This window comes from Silene latifolia, chromosome 9 (genome assembly GCF_048544455.1).
Source record: "Silene latifolia isolate original U9 population chromosome 9, ASM4854445v1, whole genome shotgun sequence".
In the NCBI taxonomy this organism is placed as follows: domain Eukaryota; kingdom Viridiplantae; phylum Streptophyta; class Magnoliopsida; order Caryophyllales; family Caryophyllaceae; genus Silene; species Silene latifolia.
In genome coordinates this window covers 129,329,039-129,353,627 of record NC_133534.1, presented here as the reverse complement: position 1 = coordinate 129,353,627, position 24,589 = coordinate 129,329,039, and the positions used below count along the sequence as shown (strand labels likewise).

The 24,589-nt window shown below is 35.2% G+C and overlaps 2 protein-coding genes across 3 annotated transcripts; one reads left to right on the top strand and one right to left on the bottom strand.

Moving 5' to 3' along the window:
• The first annotated feature begins 3,593 nt into the window (after positions 1-3,593).
• Positions 3,594-11,382, top strand: LOC141600063 (very-long-chain aldehyde decarbonylase CER3-like). 2 transcript variants are annotated; one of them, XM_074420236.1, is made up of 11 exons: positions 3,594-4,370; positions 4,470-4,690; positions 5,424-5,662; positions 6,672-6,891; positions 7,806-7,933; positions 8,383-8,639; positions 8,772-8,879; positions 9,004-9,210; positions 9,299-9,409; positions 9,819-9,992; positions 10,880-11,382. In XM_074420236.1, the coding sequence occupies exons 1-11, from the start codon at positions 4,320-4,322 to the stop codon at positions 11,033-11,035; spliced, it is 1,872 nt and encodes a 623-aa protein (XP_074276337.1). In that variant the 5' UTR covers positions 3,594-4,319; the 3' UTR covers positions 11,036-11,382. The 2 variants fall into 2 exon arrangements, with proteins under 2 accessions (XP_074276337.1, XP_074276338.1); XM_074420237.1 differs by lacking the exons at positions 3,594-4,370; positions 4,470-4,690 and adding an exon at positions 5,110-5,325.
• A 1,577-nt stretch (positions 11,383-12,959) lies between these two features.
• Positions 12,960-23,837, bottom strand: LOC141600066 (GCN5-related N-acetyltransferase 7, chloroplastic). The gene is made up of 5 exons (XM_074420238.1): positions 23,486-23,837; positions 16,984-17,139; positions 14,409-14,504; positions 13,545-13,665; positions 12,960-13,289 (listed from the first exon to the last, which is right to left on the bottom strand). Exons 1-5 carry the CDS (start codon positions 23,768-23,770, stop codon positions 13,117-13,119), a joined length of 831 nt encoding a protein of 276 aa, XP_074276339.1. The 5' UTR covers positions 23,771-23,837; the 3' UTR covers positions 12,960-13,116.
• Between the last annotated feature and the right edge of the window lie 752 nt (positions 23,838-24,589).

Below are 24,589 nucleotides of genomic sequence, written 5' to 3'. Positions count from 1 at the left end.
CCCTTTTTCGGCCAAAAACAAAAGAAAGAGAAGGAGTTTTCTCTATAACAATTATTCATTCATAAAATCTATAATTTCTAGAGTAAGAAAGATATAGACAAAAACTCTCTACTATTTGTGAAAATCCTAGATAAATAAAACTCACTAATCTCTTCTCCTCTTAACCGAAATAGAGGACAACAAATTAATATTTTGTGTCAAAATTTAAGTAAGACTAATCCTAATACTAGATCATATTATTTTAGTCTTTAAGAGGTTTCCTTGGGTATAAGCTTTTGGGAGGGATCCTAAGCCTGAATCCTTGTTCATCCATTATTGGAAAGCTCAAGAACTAACAAGAAGGAGATCTTGTTGGTGCCCATAAAACCGAAACTACAAAAGTAAGAATGACGATTTCTTCACTTGTCTATTTTAGTTTGCATGCATAAGATTTGTATTTAATTTTATGACTAAATTAAATGTAACATATATGAATATGTAAAGTAATGAGATATAGATTTCTCACAGATGGGTATTGATAATATGGAAGGTGACCCTTGAAAGTAGGCCTCCCAATTCCGCGGGTATTCCAAAAAAAAAGAGTAGTCATATTATTGGGGACGAGGAACGACTCCAGCAACTCTTGTTGCCCCACCATGCATTGTTCTTGAAGAACGTCCAACTTTCTGGATGGGTTTGGGCTGTAAAACCACCTGTTGGTACTGCGGATTTGAATACTCCCTTGCCTGGAGTCCACCCTTTTTACTGTTTCCCATTGTGCATAGATGTCCAATTGACGAACCCTGTCGGTTACCCGAATCATCTTGAGGTCGTTGGTGAAGCTCCCCAAAGTCAGGCTCTTGTATCCTAAGTTCAACACATAGATCTCGCTGCAATTGGGTAGGATTGGTTAAGGGTCTACTAAGAACTGGACCTCCTCCGGAATCACATTTTTTTCTTCTACCAGAGCCTTTCTTTGAAGAAACCACTTGAGGAGAATGTATAGCACAGGAGGAAGACTTTCCAAGTCCGAGAAGTCGGGGAGATGAGTGGGTATAAGGCCCATATGAGGGTTCAGGGGGTTGATCATAAGAACGTTCAGAAAGGGTAGAGGGACAGATAATGAGTTTCCCAAAAACTGTCGGATGAGGGGGGTGGAATCACAATGTTTTCGCTGAGAAAAAATTGAGTCGGGTTGATGGGGATCTCCGGCAGAGTAAGAAGAGGTGGTGATAGGGATAGGAACCATTCTTGTTCTAGATCTCGGAGGTTAACATGGATGGGTTGAGGGGGAAGGAGAGGGGGATGTCTGAAGGGGATTTTGTAGCAAGAAGGTGGAGGGGTTAAAGTGTGGGCAATTTTTTTTCCAGTGGATGATTATTTTTGTTGGTTGGCGAGGGAATTCCATTAAGCCAGAGGGTAAGGGAGAAAAAGTTGGTTTCTTTTGTGGGAAAAGGGAAAGCAACTGAGAGATTTGTAAGGACTCCCAAGAGAGGATGGGAAAAGAAGAGGAAGTGAGGGAAAAGTGTTTTAAAAAAAGGACCTTGTTAGGTGGAGTTTTAGAAGCCACACATTTTTTTGATGCGTTGACTAAGGAAGGCACAATCAAAGGTAACTGGTCAGAAACATGCATAGGTCTATCATCAATCGGTTTAGATGAAGATGGATTTTGCAAATTAATCTCAAGCTTATATTTCCTAATGTTCTGAACCCTAGAAATACTGTCAATTGGGGAGCAATTACTGTGTCCAATGGAGAGACAATCATGACAAAATTTTGGTAATTCATCAAACTGGATTTCTTGCTTATAATTACCTAGCCAAATATTTTTAGGCGGCTCAACACATAAATCATGAATGAAATAGATATGAGCATACCTAGCCTTATCAAGATCTGAGCTCCTCAAATCTAAACGGACAAACCCACCCAACTTGTTTCCAATGGACAAAAGAACATCGTCACGGTGATATTCGATTTGCAATTCAGGTAGTGTTGTCCGGACCCGGATTGTAGAAATGTTTTGCTTTGATGGCTTGAACCCAGGAGTCCACCTTTTAATGAATAAATAATACCCATTAATAAACCAAGGACCACCGGATAAAGCTTTCACATTCAACGAATCATCGGAACAGGAGCAGATATAGAAGCCTTTTTCCAGTCCAACAAGTTTGATTTCTTTCTTAGGAGACCAAATTGAAGTAAGAATCTTGATTAAATAATCTCTAGAGAATGATTTCCCCACAACTTTGATGATAAGGCTATGATTCCATGAAGAACAAAGGGAAGAAATCACATCAGTACCCAATGGTATAAAAACATTCGACGAAGCACAAAAACCCGACGAATAATTTGCGTCATCTAGGTTGCTAGACAAGACGGAAGGCTGGGATAGGTTGGTGAGAGCATCCTTAAACGAGCGAGAAAGGGAAGGGGGAGAGGAAGGTTTCGCGAACGAATGTGGGTGTCTATTTAGTGGTTTAATTTTTTGATGATGATGGGTAGATTTTTGATGGTTTCTCTAAAAATGTTTACCGATTTTTGGTTTAGGAGGTGAGGAGGGACAAATTGGTAAAGGTAACAGGGGTTTTTTGCAATTTTGAAAGGGGTTTGACTCTCTTGAAACAGCAATAGACGATGGCGTCGGAAGGAGGGGCGGTCCAGATTTGTGGCCCACACTCATAAACCGCTCACTCTCTCTAGGACTCTCCCTCTCTCTAACACTCATTATTTTGGTATTTTTAATAAACTTTTACACATGCATTCTCCATTGTTTTTACATTGACGACTCCGTGATTCTTTTAATTAAAAAGTTTTAAAATTCCACATTTTCCCATTGCATTTACTCGTTTACCTTTTAATATAATCCCGGAGTTCACAGCCAACATCGTCATTGTCATTGGACTTTGGACTTTGGTCCTTAGTTAAGACCAAATATGTGTATGTTACGAGCATGGCAGGATTCGCATTTACCGTAACTTTTTATAATCGCATGCTTAAAAGATAAGATATTATTTGTTTTTAATTTCGTTTATGATTATAAAAAACCAAGATATAGAGACAATCATGTCTAAGACGGTACTTTAATGGTTTATTTTTAAGTATCGTCAAATCTTGGTTCTTTTTAGCTTTGATTTAATGCAAATTTTCTTAGCAATGTTCGCCCTAAATTTTTCCCGGATCAAATGTAACCATTTTTTTGTAAAGTATAATACTTTCTAATAAAATGTTATCAGTTTTCTGTTAAAAAGTAACGACTGTAATGACAATATTTTATCATTTAATGGTTACTTTCAATTTAAAAATGTACATTTTCTAGTCTGAAGGTAAGACCGACTAAAGGGAGACCTACTTTGAAAGGAAAATATAACCTTTCTCTCTCAATAACATCCAAAATCCATAATGCCCGGGTAGAGTCTAGTAATTAAAATATGGGTGAAATTCCCAAGGAATTCAGATTCAAGTCTCCGCAAGAGTAATATTGTAGAGTGTTTATGACTTGAAACTACGCCTTCTAAACTTAAAACCTGTCATTCTGAGATAACTTGCCTGAATTATATCCTCGTCTAAAAAAAAAAACATCCATAATACATCCATACTCTTGCGGAGTAGCTACTACTCAGGGAGTTTTATGTTTTTGAGTTTTGACCTATTCAACACACGTATAAAACTCAATGAACACTACTACACTTCCATCTTGCATTGTTTCATTATTCTCCCATTTCTTTGTACATACCATACCTTTAAAGGAGCATTAATTGGGAGGCAATGTCCTTAACTAATAATTTCAACTCGAATTTCTAGCAACATGACTACACATCATATGATTTTGCACAAATTTTGCCAGCCTACCTTTGAAAATATTGCGTAATACTTTATACCCCACTTCCAACCAAAATTTTCCCTAAATGATTAGGACATTTTTCCTCTAACTGTAATCTATATGGACTACAATTGCATTTAATTCTTGAGCTTCCTTTGGTCACCTTTATAAACTCCTTTTGGTCTTCATTCACTCATATCCAAAGACGAACTAAGTTTTAGCCTTGTTTTAAAGCACATTTTTCCAAAAACAACTTGGAAATTTGAAAGCACGAAATCCCATCATTCTCTTCTTTTAGTATCTACAAAAAAAAAAAAAAAAAAAAAAAAAGCAAATCTTTCCCATCATATTGGAAATCTCGGAATTTGATTCACAACCTTGCTTTTGCCAAACTTTTTGAGAATTTTATTAGTTTTAACTACACTCACAAAAAGACAACGAGATTTCAGTACATACATATTTATATTGACTCAGTTGTTTGATAAAGCGATCAACTAACTTTTCGTAAAGAAAACTAAAGATGGTTGCTCCCTTAGCTAATTGGCCATGGGAGTTTTTGGGATCTCACAAGGTATGCATACAATCACTTTCTATTAACCTTTTTTTTATTTATTTTTAAAGTTTCTTTCTAACTATTCTACAAGAATTAAATTTATATATTTGTTTGTAGTATGTGCTATATGGACCATTTATAGCACATCTATCACATCTATGGTGGAAGGGAGATAGCATAAGAGATACATGGTGCTTCCATCTTCTACTCTTGTGTGTTCTTAGATATGGCATCCATCAATTTTGGCATACTTTTTGCACCATGCACTTCCTTAGCCATAAACGAAGAATCAACCACCAAGGTGTTGATTTTAAGCAGATCGATCATGAATGGGATTGGTACGTACTATTTTTTGTTTAGACAAGCATTGAAATATGTATTAAATTAATAAAAATTTCACTTTTTTCTACTAAAACTTTTGAATAATTCTTTAAATAACACAATATATAAATTTCTTATTTTCTTCACCATTACAATTACAATATTCTCCGGGATAAAGTATAAAAAATAGACAATTATTAAAATTATTAGAAAAATAAGTTATATTAAATGAAATTAGAAATATATTTTCAAATCTAGTAAAGATATAATTGTTGTTGTTTATAATTTCTTTCACTTTGGATCTTACAAGGATGGTGACACTCTTAAGCTAGTAGTTTCCTTAAAATACAATCTTTTAGACACACCATACATGTGAAGTAACTACCTCATCAGAAAATTAAAGGTTAGAGGTGTTCCATGCATGATGGAAGTCCATAACTAATCAATGATCACATACCAATATACCATAATACTAACAAGTAATAGCGAAGTCAGAATTTGAACTCATCATGGACAAAAAAGTTTAACCGAGCGACAAGTGATGGTAAAAGGGAAATCCAAAAAATTCAAAATTTTAACTAGAGGCAATCGCCCCTTTTAGCCCTCCCGTAACTCCACCACGGCCATTCTGTAGCTACTAGCATTTTTCATGGTTTTCTTTTTAAAAATTAATTTCCTTCAATGATTTGCATCTATTTATTTTGATAAGAAGATTTTCTTATTTTTCCTTTTTTTTTTCTATGATTGTAGGGACAATTTCATAATACTTCAAGCTCTTATTGGTGCCTTAATGTTATACAAGTTCCCATCTATAATGAATTGGACAAATGTTTGGGATACAAAAGGATTAATTGTGGCACTGCTCCTTCACATGCTTGTTTCAGAACCTCTATATTATTGTATCCACAGACTTCTCCACAATCAACAATTTCTCTTTGATTCTTACCATTCAATGCACCACTCTTCCCCTGTGCCTCAACCCTTTACAGGTAACCTACACTTAATGCTTATTGTAACAAAAAAAAAAATTGAAATTGTGCTTATTTTTAGTTTGGAATGATTGAATAAATAGTGATAAAATAGCCATTTTAATTTGTAATGTAAAGGAAATGAAGATAAGTTTGAGGCAGGGGTGTCTAGACCTCGTGAAATCACGAGCGTGGGAACCGGGCCTCTAGTTTTGGTCACCAAATTTACAAGCTTTGTTGCTAGAATTTCGATACAAACCTTTAAGCATAGTACCCTTGTGCAGTTGTGCATTAATATTAGGGACCTCATTCTTGTGTGGTGCACAAGACCTCAACAATTTGGAAAATAATAGAGAGGAGGGGACAATAAATTAAAATTAGCACGGATGGAGTATTAAGAATAAGTTTTTTTATTGTTACGGTGAGTGTTGAGTACAAAATATGACATTTTCATCCTACAAAATATCTAAGTAACTTAAAATATCACTTTCATCTTTTAGGTGTTCCTGTATTTTAATGTTAGTTGAAACTTTTTCTGTAGGCAAACGTCTAGAATAAGGCAAACATATGAAAGTAGTATAAGCGACTACATTTGAAAGTATCTCTTTTAGGTGTTCCTGTATTTTAATGTTAGTAGATAAAGTCATGAACGGTGGTATTTATGACCTGAGGTTCAAACCCCGTCAGCAAATCTCTTTGTGGCTACCTTCACACCAAACATAAAATTTAGTTTTTAAACCTTATTTATTGTAGCTTCATTTAGTTTAATTCTATTTAAAACAGCAAAATATTCAAATATAACCCATCATATTTATTAGCCACTAAAATGTAGAAAAAAAATGCACTTAGGTATTTGGCCTAACAAATTGTATGTATGTCATTGTCTAGCAAAATATAGTTGTTTATTTCCCAAGATTTGGCCACATGACCTAATAATCCTTAATTAGTTCTATTTTAATGCATTATTAAGTATGTTTGTAACCCTATATGGAACCCTAAATGTACACGTTTGTATTCTAAAATAATGCAGCTGGGAATGCAACATTTTTGGAGCATATATTATTGGTACCAATCATGGCAATACCATTGGTAGGATCCTTTGTGGTGGGACATGGGTCAATAAGCTTGGTTTATGTCTATGTTTTGGCCTTTGATTTTCTAAGATGCATGGGTCATTGCAATGTTGAGATCTTCTCCCACAAGTTCTTTGAAGCCATTCCTCTCTTTAGATACCTCATCTATACTCCTATGTAAGTTTACTCACCATTTTACTTAATTTAATACCGTCTTAAATAATTAAAACATATTATAACTCTTTTTTTATCTTTCCCTTATTTAAACCAGTTGTATATGTCGTCTTAAGTTAAAATGGTATTAATTAAGAACTTTTATTTGTATTTTCTTAAGCTACAAATTAATGTTAGTGTTTTCAACAATTTATGTATGCCCAATTCATACCCAGCTATTTTTTGAAAGAAAAATCATGTCACCAAATTTATTAGGTGGTGGGTGGATGTAGTTGTTTATGATTTTTGAATGTGATAATTGATTGTCTAGCATTCTTTTGGTATTTCTCCCTCTTAAATGTTGATGGAAGATTGCTCAATTACTTGCATCCAGAAAGTATTCTACAGATTATAATTTATAAGGGATAGAAAACCGAATTTATAAACATATCAAGCATTTTTTTCACTAAATTATTTTAACTTAACAAGCTTGTTTTAAAAAAAAAAATTATGATATTGTTTTAATGAACGCCAGCAAAGTCCAAATTTCTATACTAGTGTGCCCTTCCCTTCTTATCCCTATTAGTAATACAGTATAACAATACGTATATTATACTTTATTTGTCTCATTTACATTACTTATTTTTGACTTCGTCTGTTAATATTAACCACAACTTTAATTTCTCACAATATAAATTAATTACAAGCCGAAATATGTTCTTTTGTTCCGTCTCAAGGACAAATATATTTACTCGACTTTGAAATGTAAAACAAAACAATAAGTAACAGAATTTCAAAACCCTCTATTATACATGTCGGACTTTTAAGAGGTATTATTATGAATCAAATGGAAAATAAACTAAGAAGACAGTTTTATTTTATTTTCAAGTTTCTTACTTAAATGTAAATGTGTAACTTTTTATGGAAAAAAAAAACAGATATCACAGCCTACATCATTTGGGGAAAGACTGTAATTTCTGTCTATTTATGCCACTTTACGATCTATTGGGGAATACTCTGAATGACAAGTCTTGGGATCTCCAGAAACAGATCAGTTTAAATGCAGGTTTATTTTTCTCTTTTTCATTTTCACCTTAAAAAGGAAACAATTCCTAATTTGTTAATCTTCCTTTACTTTACATTTAACGTTTTCATATGGCTTCACCAATTATGTACTCCCTCCGTCCCCATTATTTGTTTACGTTTTTATTTTGGGAAAAAAATTCATGAGTAATTTGACCCTCCACAAGTTACTTAGTACACTTGTCATTCAATAATTATAACCACAAATGACCGGAGCACGAGGGAGTACATTTTATTAAATTCATATGGTACATTATTTGGAAGAGTTAGTAGACAACCTTTTATAGTTCCTGACTCTGTGATCAATTGAATTAACAACATGGGCGGGACGAAGAGGACTAGCAGAAGCAATCATTCCCTTCGAACAATGCAATTGAAACTCTTGAGATTTTTCGCCCGCTTAAGCATAAATGATTACATTTGATGATGCAGGGAAAAATGTGAAAGTACCGGACTTTGTGTTCTTAGCACATATAGTGGACATAACATCGGCAATGCATGTACCATGGTTATTCCGGGCATTTGCATCCCAGCCATACACCATCCGTTGGTTCCTCATTGTCGTCTGGCCTGGGACGCTCATAGTCATGTTCGCTATGTGGGCTTGGGCTAAAACCTTTGTCCTCACCTTCTACAACCTTCGTGGCAAGTTGCATCATACCTGGGTTGTACCGAGATTTGGTTTTCAGGTAAATGATATACGGCTTTATTTGTATGCAAGACTCTCACAGTCTTGTGACTAAAAATATTGATTTTGCGATTTTTGATATATTTGTTGTTATTCATGAATTGCGCTTTGTTTGTTTACATTTGTTGGGCAGTATTTCTTGCCATTTGCCACAAAAGGAATCAACAGGCAAATAGAACAAGCGATCCTTAAGGCTGATAGGATGGGCGTCAAGGTTCTTAGCCTTGCTGCTCTCAATAAGGTACGGAGTATATATTTATCGGATTGATGTCAATATTAGTTAGTCTCTAGACGTACAATAACAGCGAGATTTTAGAAGACAACCGCTTCAATCTTTCCTAATCAAGTGCAATTTTGGGAAACAGAATGAGGCGCTAAATGGGGGAGGAACACTGTTTGTAAACAAACACCCTAATCTAAGAGTACGAGTTGTTCATGGAAACACATTGACTGCTGCCGTAATTCTTGATCAAATCCCTAACGATGTTAAGGAAGTCTTTCTAACCGGAGCAACCTCTAAACTTGGAAGAGCTATTGCACTCTATTTATGTCGCAAGCAAGTTCGTGTTTTGGTAAGTCATCCCATCAATTTCAATCTAGTACATTACATACCCGGATACCGAGTGGCATTGTATTTATTTGCTTATTAAATTGTTGCAGATGTTGACGCTATCAACAGAGAGGTTTCAGAAAATTCAGAAAGAAGCACCAGTTGATTTCCAAAAGTATTTGGTACAAGTGACTAAATACCATGCCGCAAAGAACTGTAAGGTACCGATACGAGACACCTACCACTTTCGCACCTTGCTGTATGACTTAAATAATTCTACTCCTTAAGTGACCTAAGCCCCGCTCGACAAGCTTCTGAACCCAGTGGATTGAACTCGGTTAAAACAATTTCGAACTCAATCTAGAGCCGTGGCCGAGCCTAAGTCAAGCATTGTTTTAGGCTCAGCCAGTTTCGACTCAAGCCCAAAGTCGATCTCTAAACCCGTAACCAAGACTATAAAGACAGTCCCTGTCTCAATATTAACACGGCAGAGAATTTAAGATTAAAGAATGGCAGTGAGTTGGCGCCATAAATATAAGGAACACCTAACATGCATACTTTATGTACACCATCCTGTTTAGTCCAGATTCGAGCCGTCCTGATGTAATTTAATGTGGTTTAAAAAAACAGGCATGGATAGTTGGAAAATGGATAACACCAAGGGAGCAAAGTTGGGCACCACCAGGGACACATTTTCATCAATTTGTGGTTCCACCAATTTTGCATTTCAGAAGAGATTGTACTTATGGTGATCTAGCTGCCATGAAACTGCCTCAAGATGTTCAGGGCCTTAATAGTTGTGAGGTAAATCTATGCAACTTTTCATTTTCATATTAGTATAAATAATCGTCACTCGTAACATATTTATACAAGATTTAAGAAATAAGGCTAGAAATATTAATACTTGTGCTTTTGTTTTGTTTTTTCATACTTATAAGGCAAATATAGTATGTTTACAACTGCATGAAAAGGAACTAAAATATAAAATCGATGACCTTTGAATTCTTACTATATATGGTCCATAATAGAACAATAAAAGATCATTTAAAACACACACGCTATAAAAGGCGAACATTTATTTTATTTTATTTTTTTTAAAGTCGTAAGAAGTGCACAATTTTCAAATTTTCAATTAATAGGAGGCAGAATAATACACACGGAAGATGATGATAGCAACATCGTTTAGAGCTTAATTAAGAAAAACCAACTAAATCAATTATAAAGTAGGCGTAGGTTTAAAGTATTAACAATTATGTGTAACTAACATTATTGTGTGTTGGATTCATATTGATCTCACAATATATAGCACACATTTATGAGGACTTCCTTGTGCAATTTAAACTCTATCGACAATAATACGTAGTAAACTAATATGGTGTCCCATTATACCAACAAAATAGAGATGACTACTTATATATATATATATTAAAAAATCTTCAAGTTTTGGCTTTCTTACATTTCTTCAAGTTTTCGACGGTGGTTTGATACTCTCTTCGTTTCAGTTATTTGTTTATCTTTTCTATTCTTTGTGAGAGTGTGAAAAGTATTTTAATCAAAGATAAACAAATCATTGAACCGAGGAATTACATAACTAAGCTTACAGAAACATAATAAAACATAATTTACTTGTATAATTCGTCAACTAATTAACTTTGGTGTGTTTAATTTGAAAAAATGAATTGAAAATGCAGTATACAATGGAGAGGGGAGTAGTACATGCATGTCATGCAGGAGGAGTAGTGCATTCACTAGAAGGCTGGACACATCACGAAGTTGGTGCCATTGATGTTGATCGTATTGATATTGTCTGGGAAGCTGCTTTAAAGCATGGTCTTAAACCAGTTTAATTAGCTTTAAATTAACTATATATACCATGAAATCAAAATCAAAATCGAAATGGAAATATTATTTATTGTCTCACCAAATTGTAAGTCCCAAACTATTTTTTTAGATACTCTCTCAGCTCATACCACTCCCATCCAATCTACCCTTATTTCAAAATTTCTTACATATTATTTGAAATACGGATCGAATGGATTAGTAATTAATCGATTTTAGATTAGGGAGTTAAATCTAAATTCATTTCATGTAATGTATGTACACATTGCCTATACTGCAAATGATTTACCATTGTATTATTATTTGAAATGAAATTGTATTTGTTTAGTATGAAATCTACAAGGAAATTATACAAGTTTGTTGTTTATTTATTTATAGTTTGCTATGTTCCCTTCAATTTTTCCAAGGCATCAATGGTTCTTGTGTTAGTACTTAGTAGGGTGTAAACACAAAAAATTTGGAAAGACGGTCGGAAGAGTGTTGATGTTTAGTTCGAAGTTAGTTTGTTTTTCAGCAAGAGTTGGCAATGGTCTACTGAGCACCAGGCATTTGGAATTGAATGACACTTGGGAAATCCAACCTTATTTGATTCCATACAATTCCTCTTACTGCCAATTCTCTTATATTATCGATATATTTTTAAGCACAAATTAATTCATCGCGTGTTTACTTTTGGTTAGCCACTTTAATTTGGTTGAATCGAGTTGACCTTAGTTGCGGTTTTAGTTGGTTTTAGTTTGTTTTAATTAAGTTCATTTCGATTAGCCATTTTAATCGGTTTGTGTTATTTCAAATCAGGAGTTCATGTGAGTTTCATATCATAAGTTTATTGAGCTAAGGGTAAAAAATTTAACATAATATTTCTTTTACTTTTTAATTCGAATGTAATAATTTAAGGTACCATGGATAAATAAAAGATCAATAAAAACACTCTAAAAATTGAAGTGTTTCTATGGAAAATAAATATATTAAAATCAGGTCAATCGATCCCATTATTATCGGTTCAGAATGTATTCAGGTTCGAGTATATAGAATTCGGTTTAATTCGGATTGATCGGGCATTCTTCAAATTACTCAAATCAGGTGTAAGATCAGTTATCAATTCAATATTTCGATTTTAATTTGCGACGTCTGGTTCCTTTGGTGAGTTAATAAGTTCTCACTAATGCTGGATATGGCAAGTTCCCAATATAGGTTTGTGTCTAGTCGTTCCTACTTCCTATAGTGGGAGTTGTGAGTAATGAAGATGCGCACTGTAAAAGATGTAGTAGCAGAACCCACCTTTGAGTCATAGCTCAAGGAAACATTACCAAATCAGAGCTTCTCAGTATGAGGATAAACAAACGCCTTCCTTCTCAATATCACTGATGAGCACCAATGTTTTAGGCATTGTTAAATAGTACCACTATTTAAAGAGCCCAACTCCAATAGTCGAAAATGGGACATGTTAAATAATTCTCCCTTCCAACTCTTTCTTCCCTTTTCATTTTTTGTGGTTTCTGACTTTCTGAGATGTCGTGCCATGCTGAATTGTAAGACATGGAGGTTGACAAAAGGTAAACTTTGGTTGGTTTATGGGATGATCATGGATTCATGGAGGGAAGTGATTAATGGATTAAGTGACGGAAAAATATTGCAACGTTTGGGAATAAGTGGGGAAAGCACAGGGATATAGATGGGGATAAAAGAAAGCAAGGTACAAATGAGAAAACGCAAAAACACAAGGACACAAATGGGAAAAAAAAAAAAACCCTTATAATGTGAAAGAATTTTGAATTATGAATATAAATACATTTGTTGAGGCTGCCAGACTCTAGAGGACCGTTTGGATGTGAAGAGATCAGCGATTGAGATTTTCCATTGACCAAGTGGTGACTTTTTTCTCAAAAAAAAAAAATATAAAAAACATTAAGTTTTTTTTCAAAACACAAATTTAAGCTGTCGGAGGGGTAAACCTTCCAATAATGAAAAATTGAAAAACAAAAAAAAGATCATATACAAATATATGCAAAAAAAGAAAAAAAACACAAATATACAATGATGAAGACGTATTAGTCACAGAAAACAGAGAGTAACCTGGTTTCACCATCTACAAGTTGTAACGATGCGGCAAACCTAACCAAAGGAGGAGCCTTCTGGGCCTGTTCAGAAACCTGGCTTCCCATGCTGCTTCAGCATTTTCATACACAAAACCACTCTTGTAATATAGCTTCTTTGCCGGTTCATTGTCAATAGCAACATGGATGTACAAATCAGATATCCCTGACAGGAACAAGCTCAGGCATCAAATTACTTCATTTTGACATGATATTAATAAAGATGACAGACATAATCGAAGTAATTCTCAACTTAATTTATGTCTGTCATCATTATAAAATATTATGGTCCCAAAATATTACATTTTAAATATTAAATAATTTCCGTGTTTACAAGTTAGGCTATTGTTTTTTTCTTCGTTAGGCCTTAGGATAAAGGACGGTTCAATATGAAGTTGTTCATCATATACAGTGACAATACCCCATTGATCAGCAATAGACTTTGCTTTTGAGATGAGTGCAAAACCGAGACCGTTTTTGTGCAATTCTTTTGCAACACAGACATTACTCAAGTAAGCTCTCGCAAAATCAGTTCCAATGCCCTGCAAAGGGGAAAAGTAGTATCCTCATTTGTGAACCAAAACAACAGTAAAAGACTCCTTCAGCACTAGATACAAAATCAGTGAAAAGCAAGCATTTGAACATTTTGCGGACGAGAAAAAAAAAATATCATGCATTGACAATAAAATGTAGAACGGCATGAAATTCAAGTAGATGCTTCCAGCATATCTATAAACTCGCGCAGTAAAAAAGAAATTTAAACACAGGAATTCACACCAGATGTACATGATATTGGAATCAAGATTTAAAACCTGAGCAAATTAAGACAGAACAGATTCACCAGCTACATGAAAATCGTTACCCACGACCTCTAAAGAAATGCAGCTTATAACTACTCCGTATTTGTTTCTTTTCCCTCTAGAAGAAGGCATGTTACAGGTTAAGCATCATGTCGTATGACAATTTCAAGCGTGTTCTAACAAAAAAAGCTTATCTAACAAAAATAGGAGAAAACAAAACAAGCACGACATTCTGAATCAAAACCCCCTTACTGCCTTTTGAATTCGAATGAAGTAGACAAGCAAGTAGAATTAACAAGATTAAACTAAGAAAAGAAAAACACCATAAATGAAGGATAAAACGAAAATAATAATCATCACAAAAAGTAGTAAATAAACAAATTATATGATACAAATGCAAACCAGAACCAACCAGAAGTTAGTGTTTCATATTGAGCACTGAGTGTCTCACAAATGAAATGAAGGCAGCTAGAAAGCAAAGTTACCTGCGGTTTCATCCCTGCCATCTCATCAGGAAGCTTGACACACTGATTTAGGTCAAGCGTTCCGACAACAACTTGCTGCTCTCCATTATGAGGAAACTACATGTCGAAGAATGAAGAAAGTTCAATGATTCGTACAAAAAAATCAAGAGTACCCAATCTCACATGTTCCGCACCATGAAAACAATTAAGATAATAGATTCCCCACTTTAAATAACTACAAATGACATGATGCAGCAGATGCAGTTGCAGTAGATAGAAGTATAGAAGAGTTCATACAAATGCATATTAATAAAAGAATGAGCCTGACTACAATGTTCCCCTCCAATACAATCCAATCTTCCCTTCCCACTTTTTGTATCAAAAACTTCAAAACTTTCGTCCTAGATGAACTAAAAACATATGAGAAAATAAATTATGGCACCATCACGTTTACAAATTTTTTTAATCAAAAACCATTCAAAAATTTGTACAACGGAAAAAAAACGTAATACATAAGTGAAAAACAAATGGTCAAAGTATGAACTTGGAGCATTCAAAAAAAAGTATGAACTTGGAGACCATGCAAAGTCAAACGGAAAGATTGGATTGGATTGAAGAAAGTATATTGTCAAAATTATCAATGTTATAAAGATTCTCATGGCTAGCTGGAAATCAACAGAATACAAACCCTCCCATTGTCCGACCCATGAGAAAAGTTAAGGCTTCCTTTGTTAAGGTGAAGAAATTAAGCAAGCAAAGGCAGACATTCTTCACTGAGTTTGCTGTTAACCTTTTCATCATTGAAGAGTTGAAAAACGCACACAGTAAAATCTTTAAATAATTTACAAGTCTTCCACAACTGTAGATAGATGACAATGGTTCAAATGCTGATGGTACATTTATTTGCAATGCAATTCTCTCGCAAAATTACACTTTATACTGCAATGTTAAAACATTCAGACTTTGCCCAACCAGAAACTGTTAATATCTCTATGACAGATTCCTCAGACAAGTGAGTCATACTCAAAGTGTTGTCGGTATAAGCGAAAAGAAGATCCCACCTTAATCTAACAACAACCGAACAGTCTTTATCACACATTTTGAATGATTGGTGTTTGATAGCTTTTCAATGTTTACCAAGAACGACCGAGTAACAATTCCACTATCAATAGCATCAAAGAGAGGTCTAGATGTACCCGCAAAAAAAAAAGGAAGGAATCCCAGACTGACTGTTAAACTTTAGGACGGTCTCCTACCAGAGAAAAAAAAGGCCAAACATCTTCTGTACTTCCCCAGAACTTTCCAGATTCCCATCTTAGCAAGACTAGATAGCAGCATTCTCACTATATATAACAAATCAACTACCAGAGCCGCCAACATAGTAGTATGAAGTCTATTAAATTTGAAACAACATCCAACGAGCCTCTCACTGATGGACAAAAGACAACCAGGCTTATTACCTCAGACTGTACAAGGAAGAATCAAACCAATTGCAGGGAGCATTATGGCCGTAAGACTCAAAAAGAAGATATTGTAATGTGACTTAACCATCAGATTAAGTACACCCATGAAAAAAAAAAAAAAAAAAAAAAAAAAACAGCCCAAGCTCCAGGAATCACAAGATTTTGCAAGTACGTAGCACACTTCTAGGGCCTCAGAGAGTTGGTACATGGCCTCTTGTGAAATTGACTGATGGAAACAGGTACTCTCCATCAGTATGTCAACACACCAACACCGATAGACCCCAGTGAACTTCAAATGGTCAATCTCCTTTTCTTAGGTGGAGGAATAAGTGATAATGATCCAAACATGTCTTTGGTCTTTTGGGAAATGTATAGATTAGCAGAAGTAAGAGCTTCTGATTTATTTCAACTATAAACTACTTGACCAAAATATTTGAAAACTAAGTACGTCATCCAGCTGAGTTAAGTAGAAGAAGCAGTGTCTCGTTCACATATGTCTCATACTTTTCCATCAAGTACAATGGTGACAGGTGACACCTTCATGAGAAGTTCTACACACGAAATCATCATCCTTTCAAGAGCATACAACTACACCTATTGAACCTCAAGCGTGACTTCTTCACAGGCGAAACACGAATGTGACATTCTGACATTCTAATAACAAAATACCATTAGTACCATGCACCTCGCTTCTTTTGCTTGATACGTGCCTTGGCTTTTACTAGGCTCAGAAGACATCTTCAATGTCAATGGCAGTGAATTTAAAGATGTTTTCAAGTGATAGACATAGTTTTTTATGAAGCCAGTGTAAAGTTTCCATCAATCTTGTATATGTAAAAAGCATAATGTCTTCACAGAAAATGTTGGAATTGGTTATAATGAGTTACTCCCTCCGTCCCAATCATTTGTCACTTTTGATTAAAATACTTCTCACAACGAATATAAAAGGTAAACAAATGACTGAGACGGAAAGAGTACATGCCTTCACAAAAAAGGGAACTGAGCTGCAGTAAGCAAATTGCATTGTAGGCATGCTTCACTTCCGACATGATACCAACTTAAAAAAGTCTGTGCAATGAGAATAATCAGTCACGATGAGATGTTTACAAGCAAGACCAGATGCAGATCCTTACCTTACATGTGGCGCAAAGATCTTCTGACAAGGATGATACATGAGACAAAGGAAGGGAAGCATTTATGCATGAAACCTTTCTGAATCCTTCCCTATCCCCTGCAACACGTTCTTTCAGCCCTTTAAACTCACGCTCCACCAGATACTTCTTATAATCCTACAGAACTTGACAAAAGAAATATAATATTAGCAAAACAGAGGCATTTTAACAGATTACTGACAGAATATCAATGAAAAAAATCAGCCACCCCTCACATTCAAACAATCATCTCTTACGCTATTTTAGCTCCAAACCGCACTCATAATATTTGCCTTCTAGCCAACAGAATTGTTTTTAGCTTCACTAAGTTCATCACTGGTATGGCAACGAGCATAGCACATGTTCATTCCAGCAAAGGGCACATGAATATACAAAAATCTAGATGACAATTGATGAAAACACGATGCTTTTGATTCTACATTCTCACAGGAATCCCGTGCAAAAATTTACTCAATATGTGTGCGTCATTCAATAGTCCCCAAGCAGTGTAAAGTAAAATTCGATTAATCCTAACTGTTACATTCTAAACAGAATCATATAGCAAGCTTTACAACCTTAACTAATCATCATTCAATTCCACTTCCAACGCATTTAGTTAACTCTTCCCTGTTTCCTGCTACTCAATCTATTAAACCTTTAAAATGAGGCTCCACCAAAGCACCACTTGTGATCATAGAGAACTCAACAAACAAACAAAAAAAAATAGCAACATCAAGGGAACAAATACAAAATGCTGACACCAAGTATGGCCAGTCGTTGAACTAGCCTCGCAGCAAACAGCCATATAATGTAACTTTTGCCTGAATTCCTAATGTCTATAATAGACAGATGCCTGATGACATTGTTTCAGGATACTATTCCACATATATTTTTACCACCGATTGAGATATATTACAAAGCACTCATAATAAGACTACCATCTACACACTACATTTTTACAATCATCTAGGGAAAAAAAATGACTCAAGCAAAAAATTAATGGCTGGAAGCACAAATCACGATATGATCATAACACCAGCCAAAGAATCATGGCTTATCAAAGGACGCATTATTTACTCATGGGAGCAAGCTTGGGGAAATGGTAGTATAGCCATTAATCTCGATTTCATTATCATTGACTCAGAGATAATGCAAGTTATAATTACTTATCGACTATTAATATGTATATATCAGTTCCTAATCAGTTAACTCACTAACTATTAATATGTATAAATTCATAGGGTACCAAAATTCAAGCTACCATAACCAAAAGATTATTCTTCTAATATAAGTCTTTGGCGAAAGAGGGTGACCTTCGTGTCATAACCAATTTCAGTGTCGGCCAAAACACATTGGAGAGTATTGAATAACCAAACATCCATATAAAATAGTTTTTATTCCTGATTGTCCCAAGGAATTTGCATAATTCAATGATATATTACACAATAATCTGGATGCAAGATACTTAGTTGGCATGTTTATTCTTCATAAAATTATATAATATATCAGAAAATTTGACCACTCATAATCTAACCATAGATATGTGGACAGTGGACACAGATATTATTGGCGAACTTAATGGTGAAGGTCACCCTCTTTCACCAAAGACTTATGTTTGAAGAATAATCTTTTGGCTATGGTAGCTTGAATTTTGGTACTCTGAATATATATACACATATTAATAAATATTAATAGTTAGTGATTTATTTGATTAGGTAACTCTGAACTAATATATACATATATAGTCGGTAATTATAAGTCCGAGTCAATGATAATGAAATCGAGATTACTTGCTACACTCCCTTTCCCACAAGCTTGTTCCCACGAGTAAATAATACGTCCTTTCTTACGCCATGGTTCTTTGGTTTGTGTTATCTCTTTAATCATATCGTGCTTCAGACATTATTTTTTTACTCGAGTATTTTTTTTTTCCTAATAATTGTGATGTGTAAATGGTAGTCTTATTTATGAGTGCTTTGTAATATATATCAATCAATGGTGAAAATATAATCGATTGCCATTCTGCAGTGTATTTCAGGATAAATTAAAGAAACAAATATTCGTTGTTATCACATGAGGATGTAGCGTATAATTCTGAATGATTTGTTTGTATTTCCTTCTTTGAATATTGAAGAGCATAGTCATAAAATATAAGGTAAATTGATAACTTATACCTATTATAACCTCACTTTTCAAAACTTATACCTAAGATAATGTTTTTTCAAAACTTATACCTAAAATTGTATTTTCTTCCAAACTTAATACCAAAACTCGAAAAAGACATGAATTGACGATTTTGTCCTTACAAATTAAACATTATCACCCATTCTCACCCTCATTAATCCCATCACTCCCTTTCTTCACCAAAATAACCCCACATCCACCGCAAGCCACCTCTTCCCAACGAGTGTTGTCGTCTCCATAACCACTAAATTGCCGCCTCTAAAATGTCGCCCCACCACACGACTTAACTCACAACATTCGGCCGCGAACCTACCACCCTCCAATGTTATCCGCACTAACATTCACCCAAACAATGCATACCACCACTGTTCGACATCTACCCCCACCATCAACAATGACCAACACTCCAATCCCTAATTCACCTCTACTACGGTCAAATTCCCTTAATTCCATCAAAGACGATCTCGCTTTTCTCTCTCTGCACTTCGGCAAACACAAATTCTACTCCAATCCCTAATTCACCTCAACCACAATCAAATTCTCATTCGAAACCGATTAGACTGCGTTTCGGATAAGACCGAGTGTAGAGGTTTGTTCGTTTTATATGAAATTGAGATTTGCAAATTTGGTAACCATTGCAAGTTAACTTTTCTCTTCGTAAATTTCCTCAGGCTAAATTTTATATTTTAAATTATTTTTTTGGTTTTATAAGGTGTGGTGTAGGTGAGGTGGTCGATACTATTTGTGGTCGATGGATGCGGTGATTGTGAATGATGGTGTTAAGGTAATGGAAGATGTTGTTGGCTTTAGTGGTGGTGGAATCGTGATGAGATCATTAGAGGGATGAAAGTAGTGGTGTTTGATGATAATGATGATGGAGGGTGAGATAGGGTGGTGGCAATACGGTGATGTCGGCTCCAGTGGAAGTGTTATTGGGGGACGAGGTCGTTAATGGTGGATTTGAGGATTTTCTGGTGGGTATGGGACCAATATGGGTGGGAATGGGTGCTGATACCTTAATTATGAGGGTATATTGGTCAATTTTAGATATTTGGTATTAAGTATGAAATAAATAGAGATTTTTGGTATAAGTTTTGAACAAAAATTATCCTAGGTATAAAATCTGAAAAAGTGTGTTATACTAGGTATAAGTTATCAATTTACCCTAAAATATATGAGACAACTTTTTTTTAATATTGTTGTTTGTTGTTATCTATTCAGTAGTCTATTTTATGAATAACTAGTTTAAAACCCGTGAACTTCACGGGCTGTTTTATAGATAGATCACTAGAATAAAGTTAATATATATTGGTAATAAAGTGAAAGTCATATACAATCAAACTTTTCCATTAAGGACTTATATCCTCACTCCGTTAATTCTCCGTTAATAATTTTTCTTTTCTCCTCTTTCATAACATCAACCATATTCTTATCAATTTCTTCTCTTCCATTAAATTAATTCCATTAAAAAATGAATTTGATATTAAATCATTCCCAATTTTTTCAGAAAAAGATAATTATACTGCCCTCCCTTCACAGTTCACACCCTTGAATTCCTCAAAGCATCTATCAGCCAAAATAATTGCATAAGCGCCATCCACAACATCGAAGATCTATCACCGGGGACCCGACGTCATCGTCAGGTAAATTTGTTATGTTGCTCGGGTAAGTAAAGGAGTGGGTTTGGTATATTGTCAATGGCCTTTAACTTTCAAGATGTTGTACTGTTAGATTTTGTATTTGTCAATGAACTTCACCGTACCAAATGAGATGGTAGTATACTAGTATGCAAATTGACTTTGAGGTATAGTTTGAATTAGGAAGGCTAATTTTATGGTTAGGGCTGTAATTACAAAAAAGATTGAAAAGAGTGGAAGGGCCGAAATCGCAAAAGGATGGATACCACTATAACAGTAGCCAAGAGTTCAGTTCATGAAGTGTAAGGTAAGCACCCAATACTTCTATACAAGAAATAAAATGAAATGGGAGTGTTCGGGGCTTTGCAGCGCAATGTCAGCAAAATAATGTTCATTTTGCGTGTAATGGGCTTGTGTGGATGATGATGATGATGATGATGATGATGATTAATGGTCATTTACTCATATCTCACAAGGGGGATAAAGGATGTCCTTCCTCGCCACATTGTAGTGATAATATTACATTTTATAATAGATTTTAACGGAAATGTGGATGGAAAAAGGGAGAGTCCCTTAACTGGAAAATTTAATAGTTTAGGTCCTTATTTGGAAAAAAATGAATAGTTTAAGTCCTTGTCTTGCCCTTAACTCGTATTTAATTGATTGATTATTAAAGCTTATCTAAAGATTACTTTCCATAGTTGACTGGATTGGAAGGAAAAAGAAATTCAAAGATTAGTTGCCGTTTTTTGTAGTGTATTTTATATTGATTGATTATTAAAGAATATCCAAAGAATCATTTCCATAGTTGACTGGATTGATAAAGGAAAAGGAAATGGGCTGAAGCTCATTTAGTTTTTTTATTTTTTATTTTTTTGGTGACGAGGGAACCCGCAGCCGCTACCTTCGGTGCGCACTGGGTAAACCCTCGGGTATACGTGATAGCCTGCAAACCACGTATACCACGTATACCAGGTAAGCCACCCGAGGGTGACAGACTCGAAGTCTATTAGGCATGGACTCGGGCCAAGAATGCTCCACAAGATTTTGCTCTCGAGGAGGCTTGAACCTGGGTCTCCTGGGAATTTCACCCAAGTTTTAACCACTAGACTCCACCCTTGCGGGCAAGCTCACTTAGTTGTGTAAGATGAAATGGGCTAAAATGATGCCCAAACAAAGGGTAGTTAGGCGGGAAGCAACATGTGAGAGTGATTGTGGCATGTCACGTGTCTAGTGGTTTTATTATACTTTTATATTAGTTATATAGATATAGATATAGATAGATACTTCATAGATAGATAGATAATGGAAACAGTTGAGTAAGAAATAATGTAGAACAATCCCATTCCACCACAACTCAAACAGCACCAAAGAATCCTACTCCGTATATAAATACATGGAAACAGCAAGTCTTTCTTCAAAATCCGACTTAAATCAAGCTACAACAATCCGGTAGAAAACAAAAAAATTAACAAACATCACGGTTCATCGACTGCATTGTCACCAATGCAATTCATCATTCGCATAGACAAGTACTTAAATTCAACATTATTGAGCAACCAACAACGTTTTGTACATCATAATTACAGCCTTACAGGCAAACATGGAATAATGCAATAACACTAATAATTTGATCATGCTCAAGTCGTTCTTAAACAACTTGTTCGCCATTATTAAAGGAAAAGATTGAGTAGTGCAACTAATCAGGAATTACCTTGACAATTACTGAAAAAACAGAAACTAGTCACCAATTATTCATCATATATTCATATTTACAGGAATTACGTTGACAATCATTCTTAAACGACTTGTTCATCATAATTAAAAGCAAAGATGGAGCAATCCGTCAAATAGAAACGTCATTGCTCTTTCATGGACACGTTTTACTCTTTCACGGACTTTTTGCCATAATTTTTCCACTCCTTACCCTTATTCCAATGAACACAAAACAAATTCTCTCTTTTTCTATCTCTTAAAATTAATCAACTTTTCATGAAATTACCCAATTATTAATCTTAATTCTCATAATCAAGTAATGATTCTCACTTTTCATTGATTATTATTTCATTCTTCGTATCAAATTAATATAAGTAGATGTAAATAATCATTTGATAAATTAAATTAGGGTTAGATAAAATTAGGATTTTTGAAATTAGGGTTTATTGGGAAGAGGTGGTTTGGGTGGCAGGGGAGGGAGTCGGTGGTGGCGGTGGGAAGATCGTATGGTCGGCGGAGGTGGTTAGGCCTGCGGTCGACGGTGGTGTCCTGCGCTGGTCGGTCGATCCGTTTTGGGTGTGTGAACAGGGAGATGAGAGAAGGAGCGGTGGTGTTCGGCTGTTCAAGGGAGGCGAGGGCCAAGGGGCGGTCTCGTCGGCGGCAAACAGGGTCAGGGAAGGGCGGTGGCAGGGTCTAGGGGAGGGAGAATTGAATAGAGTGGAAATTGAAAATTTGGGGAAAATGAAAGGGTAAATTGGTCAATTGTGTACATGATTGAGTAAATCATGTCCATGAATGAGCATAACCCAATAGAAATTACATTAATAATTACCGATTAACCGGAATTAGGTTAATTACTACTGAAACAACGGAAACTAATCACAATTAATTCATTACAATTATACGAATTACATTAATAATTAATTAAAGAGAGGGAAAGTAGTCACCTCAGGGGAGAAGGAATCGTGCTTAAACTCGTAGAAAGAACGAACTCTAAGACAAGTGGCGGCCAATAATTGTTCATCCGACGTCGCTTCGGCAAGAATTAGCGACGATTTGTCGATAATTACAGGGTTTAAAGGAGCTGCGGCAGTGGCGGAGGCGGAGAGAAGGTCGGAGGAGGCGAAGAGTTTGGAGGGAAGGCGGCGAGGTGAGGTGGGAGAGTGTGATGGCGGTGGTGAGAGGAAGTGAAGGAGTGAAGATGAGGATTGTGTGATGGTCGCCATGCTCATCCAAGTTTATTGGCGTTTCTGGAAAAAGTGGAAAACTAACAACTGATACCGTAAAAGTCTAAGAGAGTACGAGACTATGAGTTTACAAATCTCGTTGACTTCCAACTCTACATGAGAATGAAACAAACTCTTTAATAAGATATTTTACTTCTTAATAAAAGCACCTGTAGTGAAGATATTAGAGCATTCGCAAAAGTGAGACTCCCCATATTTTCTCTTTCCTTTCCTTATTCGTCCACCTCATTTTCCACTAACTTTTCCATTTACCCTCCTCATTTCATAATTACATCTATGCAAGAATGAGGTTCCCCAATTCACACACAAAAATTTGGGAACCTCCACAAAAGTAACACAAATTGCCTTACTTTTCTTTTGGGGACCTTCCCTAAAAACAGTGGAGCCCCAAATGTTGGGGAGGTTGGTGCAACAATGAGGAGCCCCATATGAGGAAAGAGAGTGTATATGGGGAGCTCGATTTCCACCTTTGCGGATGCTCTTATACACTGTTATTAGCGGTGGACACCCTCGTTTATATAAAAAAAAAAAAAAAAATCTCGTTGACTTTGGTTTATTTGTGTAGTAAAGTTGTTTGATATTAGGCTGCTAACATCTATATCTATCTATCTTTTATCTATATTAATAAAGAAAGTTTTTTTCGAGCGATTACAGAGAGCCCATCTTTTTAGAACTACCTATCACTAAAATAATGTGAAAAAAACCCTCTAGATGAAGTTGGTTACTAACATGTATAAATTAAAATTTTATTATTAGAATCAATCAATCAATACATCTGAGCGATATAAGATAAGATAATATCTA